Source organism: Oryzias melastigma, linkage group LG7 (assembly GCF_002922805.2).
Source record: "Oryzias melastigma strain HK-1 linkage group LG7, ASM292280v2, whole genome shotgun sequence".
NCBI lineage: Eukaryota > Metazoa > Chordata > Actinopteri > Beloniformes > Adrianichthyidae > Oryzias > Oryzias melastigma.
This window is the reverse complement of record NC_050518.1, coordinates 20,884,898-20,903,409: the sequence shown is the minus strand read 5'-3', so window position 1 is coordinate 20,903,409 and position 18,512 is coordinate 20,884,898. Positions and strand designations below refer to the sequence as shown.

Sequence of the window (18,512 nt, the reverse complement as noted above, 5' to 3'; positions counted from 1 at the left end):
GTAACATTTAAACTGTAAAAAATATCCAAAAACAAATAAAAATACTTAAATTCTTATAAATAACAAATAATATCTCACTTTGAATCAAATTTCTAATTTTTTAGTATAATTCAACCATTTTAAAAGTAAAATCTCTGCAATTCATTTTGTTTTGAAAGACATTTAATGTTGAGGTTCAGGCTTTTATTTTGTTTATTTTGTCTTTTATAAATAACATAAAATAACATATATATATATATATTTAATATATATTGCACTTACCGTTTTAATCAATTTGAATATTTGTGAAACCTTTTTGAATAATTTTAAAGGAACATTTCTGTTTTTCTTTCATTTTAACAGATGTTTTGAGGCTTTTATGTTCTTTTTTTAAATAGTGTAAAAAAAAAACTAGCAAAAAATGAAACATTTTTACATTAAATAATATCCTAAAAGATAAATTCTTATAAATGATCAATAACATCTTTCTTTAGTTCAGATTTAATCATTTTTCTTTCAGTTTCAGTCCTTTTTACAATAAAATATCTGCTATTATTTCTGTTTTAACTGATGTTTAGCACAGATGTTGAGGCTTTTATGTTGGTTTTTTGAAAAATAATACTAAGAACTTGCAAAAATGTAAAATTTTTAAAAGTAAAAAGTACCAAAAACAAATAAAAAATACCTACATTCTTATAAATAATAAATAACATCTCACTTTTAATCAGATTTCAACATTTTCTATTTTTTCTACAGTTCCATCCCTTTTCAAAGGAAAATTTCTGCTTATCTTTCCATCTAACATACGTTTTGTGATTAAGTTTAGGCTTTTGTGATGTTTTTTGAACAATATTAAAAATGAGCAAAAATTTAACATTTTTACAATAAAAAAAAATCCTGAACAAATAAAAAATACGTAAATCCTTATAATTTTTTTCTATATAACAAATAACATGTCATTTTTAAATCAAATTTCTACATTTTCGCTGCAGTTTCATCCATTTTTAAAGGAAAACCTTTATCATTCTCTGTTTTAACAGACGTTTAGTGATGAGGTTGAGCCTTTGATGATGTTTATTTAAAAAAACTTAACATTTTATTTGTAAAAATATGCAAAAACAAATAGAAATACTTAAATTATTTTATACAATAAATACCATCTTATTTTTAAGCAGATTTCAAAGATTTTTGCTGAAGTTTCATAAATCTTTAAAGGAAATTTTCTGCTTTCCTTTCTGTTTTAACAGATGTTTTGTGATGGTTTTAGAAAAATATAAAAAAAAACTTGCAAAAATGTAACATTTTAACTGTAAATAATATCAAAAACAACATAACTTATTTAAGTTTGTGTATAATAAATAAAACCCCTCACTTTAAATCAAATTGGAACCTTTTTCCAACAGTTCTCAATCGTTTTTAAATGAAAACTCTTCAATTTCTTTTTTTTTTACAAGTTTTTATCAACAGAACAAAATATATTTGCATAAAAAAGTGTTTAAGTCATTGACAGAAGTGACGGTTGAGTGTCTCACTCGCACGATGATGCCCATCCGCTTGCTCTCGTAGGTGAAGGGGAAGATCTGAAGGATGGTGAAGTTCATGATCTGGCCAGTAGGGGTCCGCAGCTGCATGGAGGACTGGTCTCTCCCCACCAGAGTCAGGCCCACGCTCTCAGTCCACTGCACCAGCGACACCTAGCGACCCCCACCCGAGAGTTAGAAGCACACAAACCAACGCTCACATGTTTTGAAGGAACAAATCTATACCAGATGAGCCAGCAGCTGCATGTATTGATTTTTAACTATTTAAATGTGAAAAAGTCCATTTTGGCAGAGAGCAGAGGCAGAGACCGTCGATGGCTGAAGCATTTTCTGCAGTTAAGACCATCGATTCACGAACCAGGAGCATCTCTAGATTAAAAACATGGCTGCTCCGTCTCTTCCTGAAGGACGCAGAAGACGACGTCCATTAATGCAGCATGAACACGGGTGGGTGGAAGAAGGCTGGGGGGGTACATCCATCCCTCCCCCCACACTAATTCATCATCCATCTACTGACAGTGCAGGAGAACATGGCTTATGATCGTCCTTTGTAGCAGGTGGACAAAAACCTAAATTTTAAACTTGATGTTTCACCAAAACTTCACGTTTTGTGACAAAGAAAAAATGCTGAAACGGTTTAAAAACAAAAAATCTCAACGAGATCTGGATTAAAAGCAATCATTTGAACCCGACTCCACCCCGACTGCAGATTCCATCTGATGCCACATCAAAAACCTAAAGAGATCCATTTCCTGCCAACAATATGAATCCCGGCCGGTTCTGTCATCAGAGAACGTTCCAGCGGACGGCATCAAACGAACAGAGAGGAAAGTCTGTCATGAAGGAAATCCCTATTTATGCGGCAGGAAATTGATCGAGTCCGACCTGCCGTCCACTTCCTGATGCTGAGAGATTTCACTCCGATCGAGGATAAGACGGAGAGACGCGAGGTTAGGATGGAGGACAGAGGAGAATGACAGATAAACAAACGGGCGTGTTAAGCGGAAAGTCTTACAGTTAAAATGAAAAAAACTTTGAAAAGTTCTTTTTTTTCATTTCTTGCTTTTTGAACATGTTCCTGACTGCTTCTGTTCAAAATATATTAGAAAGACAATCTACAGGTCAGTGGTAAGGGTTAAAAAGAAATCCTAAATTTCTCGATTGTTGAATTACATCAACGACGCTTTAATGCTAATATTCTGGTTTTAATTCTATCACACTTGAGTATCTTCTCCAGAATAAGTTCCTAAACTAACCCGGAAATAAGGAAAAGGGAGTTTTATTTTGAAATTTCCAACATGGAAACAGCTTATAACAAAACAAGAATCAAAAGACAGAGAAGTCATTGTAGTTTACCAACTAAATAACAATGAATAACTTCAACCCAAATTAAAATCCCTTTTGTAACCACGACTACAGAAAATTTATACACGAAAGGGTGTAAATAAATGGGACCAATTAGAGAATATGTTTTACCCATTGACTGTCTAGAGAACTGGACTGAGTGACCCCTCCCCCCTTCCAAACAGGAAGTACCTGCTGGTTCCAAGAAGCCAAAATCCCATAGACTTCAGTAGAGAAATAAACAGTTTTTACTGTCATTCTATTTGTCAGAATAACCATTCTTGCTCTCGTACTTTTCTTTACATGTTTTTGCTCAAACTACTTTTTTCATATTTACTGACCAATCCAATCAAATCAAATGCCTGAATAAAAGTTAAACATCTGATTGACAGATTCTCCAGAGCCCACTCAAGTGTCACTCCTGATTGGGAGGAGTGGTTGCCATAGAAACCTCGACTCAGACCAACTTGGTCCAATCACTGCTTACTGACGGCGTCTGGCTCCAGCACGGCGGCGGCGCACACACAACCAAAACATGGTGACTGAATTGACTCCATTTCATTAGAGCTGGAAGTAAGTCGTTTTCTATGAGTGAAGTCATGCTCAGTCCAGTTCTCATATACAGTCAATGGTGTCACCTGACAGGTGGGCGGGGCTAACAATGCCACCTCAACAACACACACTATATTCTAGCTGCATTCATGACTGCAGACATTCAGAACTCTGGAGAAACTGTGTAAAAGTGTGGACGTGTCAGAGCTGGGAAAACTGGGATTGTCGTTTTCTTTAAGGCTTTTCACAAAAATAGGTCTCAAGAGGATCCATGGACGCTGGATTATGGACTGCATCTGTTTGGTGTCTCCTCTCATATTTTAACATTTTTATTTTCTCTGCTCAAATGATGTTTTCTTCAGTGCTGTATGCCCATAAAACCAGACTTTCTGGGGGAGGAGCTTGTTCGTACCTCGTCTGGGCTGGACGCCTGGTAGACCCTGCAGGTGTCCTCGTAGTGCTGCTCTGCCTCGGCCTGGTCGGTCACGCCGTTGGACTCGTACACGGGCGTGACGTTGTGCACCAGGGCGATGGCCTTCACGGCCTCGTGCACCCGGCTGCTGATGGTCTTCCGCACTTTGGTGGCAGCGGGAGCCCTGGAGGCCGGAAGGTCATGGGTGGGCTGGAGACGAGGATGAACAGTGAGGATGGTGAACTTTCAGCGACGGCCATGACGGCGGCCCGTAAGCGTGACCAGATGCTGAGAGTAAACATGGAGGCTTCGCCGAGCGGAGCGGCTATTTTTAGCGTCTGGGCGCTCCCGGGTTAATGGGAGCGTCATTAGAGGAGTCCTGTCAGGACTTGGCTTGTGGGCGTTTCCTGCCTCGCTAACCTCTGGTGCCACCAGGGGACAAAGAGTGTCACATGAGGTCAGGAAACACTCAAACAAAAAGCCCAGAGTGAGACGTTTCTCCAAACAATCCTCACTCCTGCTTGCTTTGTCTTCTTCTTTTCTAAAACACTTTTTTAGGTCATGGCAGAAGGACTGCAGTGTGAATGTTTACCTGAGTGTACGCACTGAAAACGTGGCTCTGAACTTCATCCATGGAGTCCATCCCATAAGCAACAGTTCCAAGGTGGAGCCTCCGGAACACCATCTCGTTTTGGGTCAGGGTTCCTGGTGAAGGAAGCACAAGTTTTTACTTTTTTTTGGTTAATTGAGACACTTTTACAAAATGTTGTTTTATTTTTAGCTTCTCTATGATTGACTGGAGTGTTAAACCCATGAATTTTAGGATTTTATTATTTTAAAATAATCATTTACCAAAACAACTAAAAAACAAACATGAAACTTTCTTCACTTTAAACCAAAACTGCTCATATTAGTATTTTTATAGTCTGTAAAAACCACAATGTTACTTTATTGTCTTTCAACATATTTTCAATAAAACTAATAAAAATGTTACATTTCCTAAAGTTAAAAAATAATTTGTTAGTTTGAAACCAGCTGGATTTTAACTTTAAATCTAGATTTGTATCACCGGTTTATGGCAAATATGTAAAAAAAGAAAAAAAATTAAGTCAAATATTATGATGGTGTTGGGATTATCTTTTTCCCACTTCCTTTAAAGCGATGAATGATAAATTCTAATATTTAATGGATTCATTATATCATTTACTGTATGTTTACTTTGGATGACAAATGATTATTTTAATATTTATTATTATTTATTTTATTTTTTTCGATAAGTCGACTAATCGGATTGTTCATAGGCTGGATGTAAAACACACATTACAACCATCATCAGTTTAACACTTGACCTATTTAAGACATATGCAAACTACAAATAAAGATGATTAAAACAATAGTTTATTAAACCTTTTACACAGGAAATTTCCAGCGACAGCAAAACAAACAAGTTCTTCGAACTACACAATTAATCCAATTCCAGTGGATTCTGAAGCTAAGAAAAAGGAATTTCAGCACTAATCGACTAATCTGTAATGTTTACATTATTTGTGTTAATCATCAAAACAATTTAAGAATTAATATTTATAAAAGATTGGATATTTCTGTATTTTTATGTTAAAAAATAAAACTTCAATCAATCTTTATTTTTTTGTTTGTTTTTGTGTTGCCAAATCTTTGTGAGAAAATCAGCAGATTGGTGTCATCAGCAAATAAAATGTAGTTTTAGTAAAAAAAAATCCTAAATGTTGATCAAAAATTGTATATGACCCAAAAATGTGAATAATTTCTACATTTCTACAGAGACTTTGCACAAATCAAGGATGATTTAAGACTCAGGGAGCAACTTCTTCTGTTTTTCTTCATCTCACTGACATTAAAGTCAATGACAGCAGAACATTAAGAACAGAAATGTCAATAAATCCCATCAACAATCATCAGTCTCAGCATCACAGTGGGTTTATAGTTCAAAAATGCTAATTTTCAGGCACTTTTTTGGTCTGCAGAGAAGCGTTAATCACTAATCGATCGTAATTTATTCCACTGTCATTTCAAGAGTTTCGTCTTCTTCAGATTCAGACATTTCTATTAATAAGATTTGTTTTAGTGTAAAACTTGTAGAAATTGATCCTTTTTTTAAGTTCATCTACATTTGTATATATGAATGACATTTACTTTAACAATAATATATTAGAAATGTACATTTGAGAAACAAAATATTCGAAATATTTCTAAATTTGTAAAATAAATACATAAATAAATGCATCCAAAACAAGAAAAATAATTTTTCGTTTTTATCAAACCAATCTGGATGTAAACAATGAGTCAAAAGTTTTCCTTAATAGTTCATAAAAGTACAAAATAATATCATATATTTCTAACTTTCCCCACGGTTTACGTCTTGTTAGTTTCTCCGTCACATGTGGTGATTTAAAAAAAATAAATAAAAAAACGCCATTAACTAAGAATCCAGAGGTTTTGGAAACGACCTCCTCGTCCTCGGAGCATTTGGTGTCGATATATCAGAGCGGCTACATTAGCGTGACCCGCAGACCCCTCCGGCTTAATCACACTCCTGATGGGGGGAAATGGCTGATCACTTTATTGGGCATGGGGGCCATAAATCTGATGGGTAACACCTCACAGTAGAGGAAGTGCAGCGAGGTGATTTTTTATGATTTAAGGATCCACAGAGCAGCAGGTTTCCAGCAGCAGAAACCCCTGTGACCTCCTATTTCAGCTTCCTGGCCAAAGTTTCTGGGTTTTTGCACCACATACGAACCGGTTTTATCGGTCAGCAGGTAGGAGATGCGTCCGAGCTGCTCCGGGATGGTACTGGCCCTCACCACCGTTCCCGGGATCTTGGAGTCTTTCTTGATCATCCAGCTGAAAACCATCTTTCCCATATCCAGGTTCACACGCAAACTGTGGGGAAAAAACACAACCAGCGGGTCACGTACGGCTCCAGACGAAGGCGTCGGGGACGGGGGCCGGACACACCTTATGGGCACGATGTGGGAGAAAAGAAGCAGGAAGCGGAAGATCTGGAGGTACCAACGGCCGGCGAAGTGCTGGAGGGCCACCATGACCAGAGACACCACCACCAGAGCTCCGAACAGGATCTTCGTCAGGCAGTTCACCTCCAGGTCAAACAAGCCCACCTGTGAGGAGCGACACCCGCAGACGTGAGCCTATGAGCTTCAACCGTCTTTAAGGTGTTCACAGAAAAAAAAAAAAAAAAAAAACGCTCTGCTACTGTACCTTGTGCCTGGGGTTGGAGGTGTTCATGACGCTCCGCAGCTCCTTGCCTGTGTAAATCACCACCCCCACCACCGTGCCTGAGGGAGGAGGGAGGAAAGGAGGGAGAGAAGTCCAGCCAAAAGTGCCTGAGGTCACAATCATAAAGCTCCGACATAAAGCCCAGAATGTCAGGAAGACGTTTTCCAGACTTATAATCCTGACATGAATGGAGCTCTGCTAATGAAGAATGTCACTTTTTCAATTGCATAATGAGGAACACATGCAGCTGCTGCTGCTGCTGCTGCTGCTGCGTTAAAGAACATTTGCTTTGCTGCACAGAGAACACACCTTTAGTGTTTCCCACAGACGTCTAAATACCTCCCAGCCTGCATCACTCCTTTCCTTTTTTTGCTTCAAGTGCTTTCAGTCGCACTAATTATCAAATCAACGACTCCAGAGGACGTGAAGACAGAGCAGATCTGTCTCTAGAGGAGTTCAAGCCTCAGTCACATGCACACGTACAGGTTTTTGGGTTGTCCAGGCCCATTGAGAGCCGTAGACAAGAAGAGCAGGTCGTCCAGCCATCTCATCACCGTTTACGTGTGTGGTAGGGGTGTAACGGATCACGGATAATCTGTGATCCATACGGATCACTAGCCACGGTTCGGCACAAACGTGTTTCCCAGACCCCCCCCCCCTTGGACTTTAGGAGGGGAGGAACAAGAGAAAAGTTAGCATTTTAGGGGTACTCTAGTTATTTTTTTAAAACTATTTTCAAGCCTTTTTTTGTCGATTTGGTCTTAAGAAATGTAAATGTCATCAGAAACAACAGGTTTTAGCATTTTGTGTCCAAAGTTCAAAGATGTTTTGTTTTTATAAACAGGTATCAATAAGCAAATATATATATTTTTTTATTTTAATTAAACCTTTATTTTACCAGGAAACCCCATTAAAATTAGATCTCTTTTTTAAGGGAGACCTGGACCGAAAGGCATGAACACAAGGAAATCAAACAGTTAAACCAACTGCACTTGCCTCGCTGATGCTGCAGTAGTTTCATTAGTGCTTCTACATTCCATGCTCTCTTTTTTTAAGCAAAGTTCCAATGTTCACATTTGGACAATTTCAGGCAGTAACCTGTCCTTGTGGGGGGGCTTGATTCATGGACAGAAAGACCTCTGGCGGCAGGTTGCCCTTTCATATGGGCAACAGCGTGCATGCACTTACCAGAGGCGACAACAGTGCTGGCCCACAGCGTGTTCTCAATGCTCAGACTTTCGTTGACCGGCGGGTCTCCGTCCTCCTGCAACAAGAAAGCTAATCGTGAAGCTTCTGCGGCACCTTTGACTGCAGGGATGAAGAACGTGAACATGACTGAATAGAGTAATTTCAACAAAAAATCTCCTTTAACAATCTTTATCTCCAGACATTCACCCAGCAGAAGCCGTCTGACGACAGACATTTGGGGAATGTAACGTTTCGAATCCAAAGCGGAGCTGGAATGTCATCGAGATGCTCACCCTGGTGAAGGTTCCTATGAAGTTGTGGATGTCGATGTTGGGTTCTTCAGCGTACACGAAAGACCGGATCTGGAGGAGGTCCTGGAAGACAGCAGAGAGAGGAAAGCTCGAAAGACCCACTTTAATGAAAACCGTGTTTTTGTGGGTTTTTAACATGTTCTTGTGGCATTTTCCGATAAGAAAATAAGACTTAAATATGCAAAATTCAAATAATTTCTTTATTCAAATCGACTAATTGATCTAATAATTTATCTGTGATGTAGAAAACATGCTGGGCGGGCCACAAGCACCAAGGGGAAGGGAAGGGGGTGGGGCTTCTCCACATAAGCCGTCTCGCCACAACTCAGGGGTGATTTTTTTTTTTTTTTTACCTCCTGCTGCTCTGCAGAAACTATGTCAGAGAAAACAATCATAATTAAAAGCCCCCTGGAATTTAATCAGATTAAAGGAGCTCATCTTTAAGGCGCCATATAGTATATTATTTTATCATAAATGTGGTTTGATTTATTTTAAACATCTAAAAACTATTTACAGCTTCCAATTAGGGCTGCCACAAATTATTATTTTAATAGTCGACTAATCACAGATTATTTTTTCCGATTAGTTGACTAATCGAGTCATCCGCAGAGTGGATGTAGACCACATAACTTAACCATAATTAGCCTTAAACTCACTTAAATAAAGTCAATGAAGATAATAGTTTATTAAACTTTTAATGAATTGTGCAGATTCTGTTTCTGGTATTAAAAGCAAGATTAAATCAAAAAAGAGAGAGAGAGATAAGGAATATACTTTCCATCAAACTTGTTTTGACAGATGCCCCGCCCCCAAAATGACGTAATAATTTAATATCAATATTATATATAAATAAAGGGTATATAGGGTCAAAGGTCACCTGTCCAAATAAATTTGATGGAAAGTATATTCCTTCTCTCTCTTTAATGATGTCGGCATCTAAAAAAGGGACTATTTTTGACAAAAAATAAAGTTTTGGTCTCACTGACTCAAATAATGATGAAAGTGCATTTTTTGGTGCTGAACGCTCAGAACTTTACTACACTCTGACTCCATTTATTATCAAGTAATGACTGATAAACTATTAAATTAGTCGTAGACTATTTTAATAGTTGATTAGTCGTGGCAGCTCTACTTCCATTACAGCCACATATTGTCAGTAAGGCAAGCACTGAAGAGCGTGAAAGCAGACTTTATTCCGACATTTCTCAAATCTGAACATAAAATCGGTGCCCTCTGGAGACCCCGCTGCAGTAAAAGCCCGAGGAGACTCCTCAGCCTTTTAGTTACGACGGCCTTTGAAGCCAAAACGCGCTCCCGTAATGAAAGACCTCCTTCTCTGCGCTCCATTACATCTGCGCTCATCACTTCAAGACAAACAAAAAGGTGCAATTATCAGGCTTTCCAGAACAATCCTGGAGCCGTGGCGGCGGGACTCACGCCGGCGGTCGGCAGCCTCTGGGTGCAGGCCACCGGGAGGCGCAGCTTCCAGTCCGTCTCTCCGTCCAGCTGGTCCGTGCGCAGGAAACAGGAGCCTGTGGAGGACAAACAAAACATGAAGGAGAAGTGTTTGCCTCTAGAGGGCAACAGCAGACAGGTTTGTGTCCCCCCCCTTAAACGCCTGCACACATTTCCAGATTTGCATTTCAAACTGAAACATCCAATAATAAAACCCCCATTGAAGCACAAACACCAACTAAAGGAGTTTCCGTTTGCTTTAAGTTCTGCGAGTTAAGCTGAGCTGCACATGTCCTCCCCCACCCCCCAGCCCAGAACTCCCAATCACGGCTTAGCCCCCTTCATAATTGACCTAATGGCCCCCACATGGAAGAGAGATAACCAGGCACTATTTCCAGTAAAACAAGGTTGTGTTTTTTCTTCTCCTTCCCCCAACAGGAAGATGCAACAACAACAAGCACAGAGCTTTTCTTCCAGGCTCGCAGCCCCGGAGCAGCCGGGGGTGGGGGGGTCTGCGCAGACGCGTGCTATCAGAGTCCACGCTCATTCTGATCACATTTGATTATTCAGATGGACTCCTCCGCTCCCGGTTTCTCTGTTTCATCTTCCTTCCCATTATCTTCTCATTTGAAAGACAAAATGATTTGAATCCAGAAAATAAAAAAAACAAACGTTTAGACTTTTATACAAAGGAGCTGCGTCACCCAGAAACAATTTGGAGCGATCGTTTACCTAATGACCCGCTTTACAATTTATACACCGTGGGGCTTCCTGTCCCCGGCCCCGGGGGTTAATCCCCGCACCTCAGCGCCTTTTCAAACAAGCTATTTCCCTGGCCGTCCAGAGAGCCAGGCGGCAGTGGAGGCCTGAGCCCACCACCAGCAGATGTTTACCATTTCTTTCAGAGGTCCTTAAGAAGATCATGTCAGCAGGAACACGCTGGTTCTGCAGAGGGAAGACAGACAGAACAGCACGGCTTCAACACGGAGTGGTGATAAAACTCTTTCAGTGCTGACTTTCAGCTTTTGTGTGTCAAAATAAAATCCCAGCAGATTTCAACCTGAGCAGCCTCCACTGAAAACAGAACAACAGTTGACATTTGAAACAAGACAAACCCAAAAACAAAAATGATGGAAATGGTGTTCAAAGAAAGAAAATTAAAATTGCATTTGTGACTTTGCATTCTTGTTATTCAAACCGTTGTGAATCAGGAGCAGACAAAAAACACTGTTTGGAAACTGTGAATTACAGTGAATACGCTAACACGGCTAACGTGTAGCGGTGTCACATTGTGTTTTTTTACGTGTTACTAACAAGGTTGTAAGTTAGTGAAGTCACAGTAATATTGTTTTAGCATTATTAGTCAATTTTTTATATGTAACAAGCAAGATTGGGGGTTATTTTGAATATGCTAACACGGCTAACATGTAGCAATGCCCCAGTGTTTTTTTTTTTATTTTTTACGTGTTGCTAACTAACAAGGTTGGGAGTTAGTGTAGTTACAGTAATATTTTAGTGATATAAGTGTTTTTTTTACAACTTACTAGCAAGGATGGGTGTTACTGTGAATATGCTAACACGGCTAACTTGTAGCAATGTCAGACTATGTTTTTTTTACATGTTTCTAAAGTCATAGTAATATTTGGTTTGTCGTTATCAGTGAATTTTTAATAAGTTACTAACAAGGATGGGTGTTATTGTGAATATGCTAACATGGCTAACGTGCAGGGATGCCGATTTTTTTTTTTTTTAAACTTTTATGTGTTGCGAACTAACTAGGTTGGGAGCTAGTGTAGTTACAGTAATGTTATAGCGATAGAGCTTTTTTTTTTACACGTTACTAACAAGACTCGCATTTACAGATATTGTAAATATGCTAACACAGCTAGCTAACATGAAGCATGGTCATACTGTAAACAGTTAAAAAAGTCGGACTGACGAATTTCTTTCTTACACTCTTGAACTGCTTAAAGCGCCTTATAGTTCGGCGCGCCTTCATAAAAAACTAGCCTTATAGTCTGTTTGCCATATAGTTCAGGATATATTTAAAAAATGGACGGGTGGGCCACAAGCTCCATTCTGATGCATCCACTCGTAGTCAACTAGATCCATTTACGTCTTTGTTTTCCTCGTCCGAGCTGGAATCTGGCTCAGAATTGAAGGTCTGGATAGCTCCTATATTGGTCACCATTTTTATAGCACAGATAAGGTTAGGTTGGGGATGTGAGACGCTGTAAGCTAGCGGGGGAGAATGCACAGAGAGTTTTGCAGAGGTTAGTCCCGCCTACAACTCAGAAGTGAATTTCTAATCAACAACTGCTACTCTGTAGAAACTATGTCCTAAAAAAAGACAGTTTTTTATGTCTAAAAACAGCACAATCCTTATGTAAAGACCATTGGGAACGCTTTTGCAATAGATCAAAAGATGATGGCAGTGGGTCTTTAAGCGGAACTTTTCATAGCGTCGCCAAAAACAAAAAATTGACTTTGGGTTGAAAATCTCATTAAAGCCGTTTTAGGTTCACATCTGCCGAGTGCGGATTGGGTCTGACAGGCCGATGCCCGGCATTGATCCCCCCAGATTACAAAATCTTTACGAACTCCCTCCACTGCCGTCAGCCGAGGAGCGCAGATGATTAACAAGGTTACTTTCCTGTCACATAAACGGGCTCAGGAAAAAAAAAGTCAAAACCACTCACAGATGTTCATTAAACAATCTTTAACCAACCTTTTCCACAATTATTAGATCGCCCACTTGAATGCCGCTGCTTTTAACCTTCACAGTGCCTGAAACAAAAACGGAAAAGTTAATGAAGTGTTGAGGTGTTTTGGATTAAAAGGTTTTTTTGAGTTATCTGTAATAGGAATTAATTTTTAGAGGACTTCTGGCTCCCTCAGTCTCCCCCGTTCTGACGTGAAGGAATGCTGGGGGAGTTGAGCCTTTTCTCCCATTCCACTCGGAATGAACAGGCAAAATTGTTTGGGGGAGATCACTGACCCCTGAACTGGGCTGTGACCTCTTGGCTTTGCATATGTAAGACATTAAAGCGCATTAATATTGTTATGCGTTGGGGCTTCACGGGGCCGCAGATGAATGCCTTGCTTTATGCGAGGACATTTGGCTCTTTCATTTCACTGAGAACCTCCTGAAAGGACAAAAACATGCAAATGTCTCTTCCTAAACATCATTTACAAGAGATACTTTTTTTTTTCTCCATGTCAAAACTAACACCACAATTATGCATGGGGTCACTGTCACGGAGGCAACCGGTCGTTGTGTTTATGAGCAAAGCAAGCTGCCACATCAAAGCAGCGGCGTGATGGAAACCACAAGAGGTCCTCTGCTTTTTATTGCTGGTAGCACTTTATACCGAGGCCTCTTATGTACACTTTTACATCTCTGCTTCAAATTACCCACCATTTCCCCCAGCCCCAATAAGTCCTAATGGGACCGGCTGCCTGCAGTCAGGAGTAACATGGTAGTCGAGGGCGGCAGACGACGTGATCTCACCTCTTGTTGAGAGCTTGCTGTAAATCTGAGAGTTGACTTCTTTGTCTCGAAGGCAGCATCTTATCTCTTCGATGGCCTCCCTCGTGATGGTTATAAACAAAACCAGACCCTGGAGGGAGAAATCAATGACATTTATGCAACAAAAAAGAACATCTGATCTTAAAATGATAATAACATAGTCATTTAAATTACCATGCAAAATAATGTTGGAGGTGAAGTATATAAACTAAACAAACTGTGTGTGCTACTGTCAAAGGAAGTAAATAAATATGTAAAATAATTTTAGGATGATATTTACATTTTTTTACTATAATATATTTATTTTAAAAAAAATAATTTATAAAGAATCAATAATTTTGGAAAGAGTAACTCTTGGGAACAGATTGCAAATTTTCAGATACTCATTACAACCCTATAAAATAAGTATTTAAAAGGGTGAATTTTATTTAATAAAAAGTATTTTAATTTACATACATTCAGTAAAACGAAAAACATAGCAAGCATTCAAACATAACATATTAAATCATAAAAATCCTGGTTTGATCTTAATGTCTGAATCAAATCCGACTAAAAAACGATCCCCAGCCCGTCTGGATAAACAATGGTGGAAACTAAGGCGACTAATGATGACCAGATACTGGAATGTGACGTACCAGAGGGACCCAGTAGGTGTAGAGGGCACCTAAACGCAACTCCTCCACAAACTGGGAGCAGGCCAGAAGCAGGAAGTACAGGTTGAAGAAGTACTTGAACTGGTTGAAGAGCACCTGAGGAGACAGAATACCCACAATGCAATGAAATGCTGGCATTGTTGTAACCTCTTGTGGTGCAGAACTATGACCGAGTGATGCTGATAAACCCCAAACCAAACTTTTTTTTTTCCCTCATTCACTTTGGAAAAGTAACTAAAGAGCCACAGATGAACCAAAACAACTGCAGAGTAAAATAATTCATGCAGATTATTTTTTTTTTTAAACATTGAAGGTGTTTTCTGTGAGTATATTTTAACAGCAGAAATCCATCCATCTTCAGAAATCACTGAAGGCCTTTTGGGGTCGTGGCGCTGCTGGAGCTAATCCAGCTTCTAAATAGAAATCAATGATTCATTTCTAGTTAAATGCTTCCTCAATAAACAAGTTAGAATCCAGATTTAAATAGATAAATACAAGAATTCATCTGCTTTGAAATCTTGGAAGACAGGAGGATTTTTAAGTATTTGTATAGTTTGCATACATGTGGTTTAAAACGTTAGAAAAATTCTTTAATATACAGGTAATACTTTGAAATAGAAACTCAGTCTCTATCAACATAACCTAATAAACATAACCTATTGTTTTAATGTTTGTTTTCTCATATGAATATGTTGCTTGAAACAATTACTTTTTGGATTCAGTTTGAGATCATTACAGTAAAGTGGATCCTCGCTATATTGCGTTTAACATTTTGAAGTCATGCAGTTTTGCAGATTTTTATTAGTGCATTTTGGATGCCTTTCTTTTGTGTTCTGCATCCTGATTGGTTGTAGATCAATGTCAATCACTTTCCTCCATGCGGTCTCCTGTACAGCATGCATGTAGCTGGAAAAGTTGTTTTTTGTTTCTATTCTATTCTACTTTAATTATTTATCTACAAAGGATTGAACTTTGTGGATTTAAACAAGTGAGAAAATGTTCGTGTCTGTCTGTGAAAAGTGCACAAAGTGTGTATTGAGGAGTTCAACAGCCATTAAAACATCTTTAAGTATTGTTAAAAAAAAAGAGACACGACTATTTCCCAGATTTCACTGATCACAGTTTATTTAAAAACTATATCCCACAGAAATCGAGGGAACTCGATCTGAATTTTATATAAAAAATAAATAAAAAAGCAAAATATTTTTTACCATTTTATGTTCTTCAGCTTATTGAATAAATTTAGCAGTTTATTATTGTCACTGTTCTTTTTTAAATAAAGATATGATCAAAATGTTCTATATTATCACATTTTTTGATGTACTATAGTCTGAATATTTGAATATTTTATGGTTTATTGTGGGGAGCCAAATGCCTGTTTAAGGTGAGTCAATTGTGTGATGCGTTTCAATAAAAGATTGATATTTAACTTGGTGGTATACTATGTATTAGCCGGACCCGTGTTACAAAGCATTTGTTTATACCTTTTTAGATTTAATCGTTACAAAAGTTGTCTAAACATTGATCTTGTTTGTCTTTACAGGTGGAACTGACCACAAGTAATACTTTAAATAATGAAAAATAACTATTAGGATAAATATGGTAAACTATTTCAGTAAAATAAACAAATTATTTGTATCTAGGGGCTTATTCATTTAGAAATATATGGTTGTTTCCTTAAATAAACTCACATTTAAAGTCTATATAAGCTCCATTTTTTGTTTTAAAGTGGAGTAACATGTTAAAAATGATAATGTAAAGCTTTTTTTTCAGTTTCTGAGGATAAAACCATTAACACAGGCAGCTCAGTGTTGCAGATATGAACACAGCTCTTTATAGCTGCAGGAGGAAACACGAGAACCCTTTAAAAACTACTTAGTTTCATGTATCGTGTTCAATCAAAACCTAAATTGGTCTGATTAAAGCAGGCAATGTTTTTCTCCATCGTTGTGCTTTAGATTGAGATTTAAAATAAATAAATGTGTACAAAAATTAAGGTACTCCCAAAGAGTTCACATACTATTTCTTCCAACTGTATAAGAATGATACATTCTCTAGTCTTGTCTTCAAAATCCTTCCAGGATAAAATGCATTTTTGTCTTATTTCCATTATAAAAATAGTTTGAAATATGGCGGTGGAATTAAAAAAATGTCTTTGTAAAAGAAAATGCAATAAAATCCTGAAACTGATGGAGAAAACTGATCAATTCATTTGGTTTAATGTGATTTAAAAAATGTTGAGGATTCTCAAAACTCTGAGATAATTTAGCAGAATTTTGCTGCACTTTGATGCATTTATGTGTTTAAAGTGAAGTTTCTTTTCAAAATGAGGAGTTTCCAGAGTCTTTAGGCAGTAGAATATAGAAAAACACCACAAAGACAGCAGGATTATAGTTTCCACTCAGATTTAACACACATACAACAGCTTAGCCTCTTTCATTACCACCACTGTGCTACATTACAACAAGCAGAAATCTGGTCTCTTCACACGACGCCGTCATTTCCACAACTAGACTGGAGACTGGCGACACAAACAGAAACATTATATATTAAAAAAAACCTCTTTGACATGAAAGTAAGTGAAATAAAAAGCATCTCCATTTGCAATGCAAACAAGTTCTTGCTCTTCGTCTTCTGCCTCCCAAACAAATCTGAACTACTTTTAATGTCCGTCTGCGTGCATGGAAAAAAAAAATCTTAAGACAACTGCATGCCTGGAAAACAAATGCATATGGAAATAAGGCTGGGATCATCAGAGCGTCCATGTGGAGATGAGAGAATGATCCTCCGATTGTGTGGAAGACAGAGATTTGTCGGAAAGTGCAGCTAAAAGTAAAATAATCTGAATAATTTGTATTTTATCTACATACAACCTGTAAACCCAAACAATCAGAAGCCATGACAAGCTTCTAATAGGGTTCAGATTTATGAAATACGTGTGAAAAAGTGTCTAAACAGTGGGTGGAGGACTCTGTGAGGGGGGGTTAAACGGAGGTGACCTCTGCCTGACACTTACCCCAGGAAGGAAGGTGAAGAAGTTGTACTTCTGGTTGTTAATGACGTTCTTCGGGTACCTCTGCTCCCTCTTCTCTGGGTGGCCCAGCCACACAGTGCGGGGACGGAAGTCCCCCCCTCCGCAGCATCTCGACCACGGACAGCACCTGAAACCGAGACGCAGGGGGGGAATGTTGGGATGAGACGCTTTATGGTTTTGGTTTCAGGGGAAACCGCTCAGTAAAACTAAACCCTGAAACAAAGCAGAAATACTGATGTGTGTCTATAACAATTTAAACACCAATAAAAGTGTTTTAATATAGGAGATTCTGCTCTAATACAAATATTTATCTTTTAAAAGACCTCAAAGATTTTCTTTGAAAGTTCCGTCAGTCTGGGTCATCTTCTGAAACAATCCAACAGATGATCCTGCACCTTATAAAATAAACTGGTTGTTCATAGCTGTATCCAACCACCACATTGTTAAGCATAGGCCATGTGCACCCATATGGGGCTGACCCGTACGGGTTCTGTAGGTTTTTGGGTTGTCCGGGTCCGTAAAGGGTCATAGAGAGGAGTGACCGCCTCAAGGTGCACAGGTGTGTCTTGCAGTTCCTTTGAGTCTCGTACGGCCACCTTAAAGGAGCCGTACCACGAAAATAAAAGTATATTATACTGTTCACTCCTCACTACAGAGAACCCCAAAGCGGTATTTCGATCCATTCAATCACTTCTGAGTAGTGCTGCCACAGACGATTATTTTAAAAGTCGACTAATCACCAATTATTTTATCATTAGCTATCATTAGCTTTAAACTAACTAAAAACTAGACATATAGCATTACCTGCGATAATGCTAGTGTGAATACAGTAAGCTGAATTTGGCCGCTGAAGATGCTAGTGCTGACAGCTGAAAATGCTGAAATTAATACCTAAAAACACTGAAGCTGATAGTTGAAATCACTGAAATCACTGAAGCTAAATTATTAGTTAAATGCCAAATTAGCCTAAAAACTGAAAAAAGCCTTAGTTAGCCAAAAAAGCTAGCATGTAGCTAAAATATTAGCTAAACTCCAGATTACTCCCTAAAAACTGAAAAAAAGCCTAAATTAGCCAAAATAGCTAGCATGCAGATGAAATATTAGCTTAACTCCAAATTAGCCTAAAAACAAAAAAGCCTAAATTAGCCAAAATAGCTAGCATATGGCTGAAATATTTGCAAATCTCCAAATTAGCCTAAAAAACCTTAATAAATGCCAAAAAGCTAGCATAATGCCAA

General features: G+C 38.4%; 1 protein-coding gene across 1 annotated transcript in view; it reads right to left on the bottom strand.

Annotated features, from left to right (window-relative positions):
- Positions 1-18,512, bottom strand: part of LOC112158690 (probable phospholipid-transporting ATPase IIA) — a 45,592-nt gene that overhangs the window by 20,518 nt on the left and 6,562 nt on the right. The window contains exons 2-15 of the mRNA XM_024292159.1: positions 17,257-17,401; positions 14,223-14,336; positions 13,570-13,678; positions 12,787-12,845; positions 10,952-11,003; positions 10,041-10,135; positions 8,586-8,666; positions 8,293-8,368; positions 7,087-7,163; positions 6,826-6,986; positions 6,608-6,750; positions 4,421-4,533; positions 3,829-4,038; positions 1,512-1,673 (exon numbers count right to left, since the gene is read on the bottom strand). Of these exons, the coding sequence (XP_024147927.1) occupies positions 1,512-1,673; positions 3,829-4,038; positions 4,421-4,533; positions 6,608-6,750; positions 6,826-6,986; positions 7,087-7,163; positions 8,293-8,368; positions 8,586-8,666; positions 10,041-10,135; positions 10,952-11,003; positions 12,787-12,845; positions 13,570-13,678; positions 14,223-14,336; positions 17,257-17,401 (1,597 nt within the window). The remainder of the gene's footprint in view (positions 1-1,511; positions 1,674-3,828; positions 4,039-4,420; positions 4,534-6,607; positions 6,751-6,825; positions 6,987-7,086; positions 7,164-8,292; positions 8,369-8,585; positions 8,667-10,040; positions 10,136-10,951; positions 11,004-12,786; positions 12,846-13,569; positions 13,679-14,222; positions 14,337-17,256; positions 17,402-18,512) is intronic.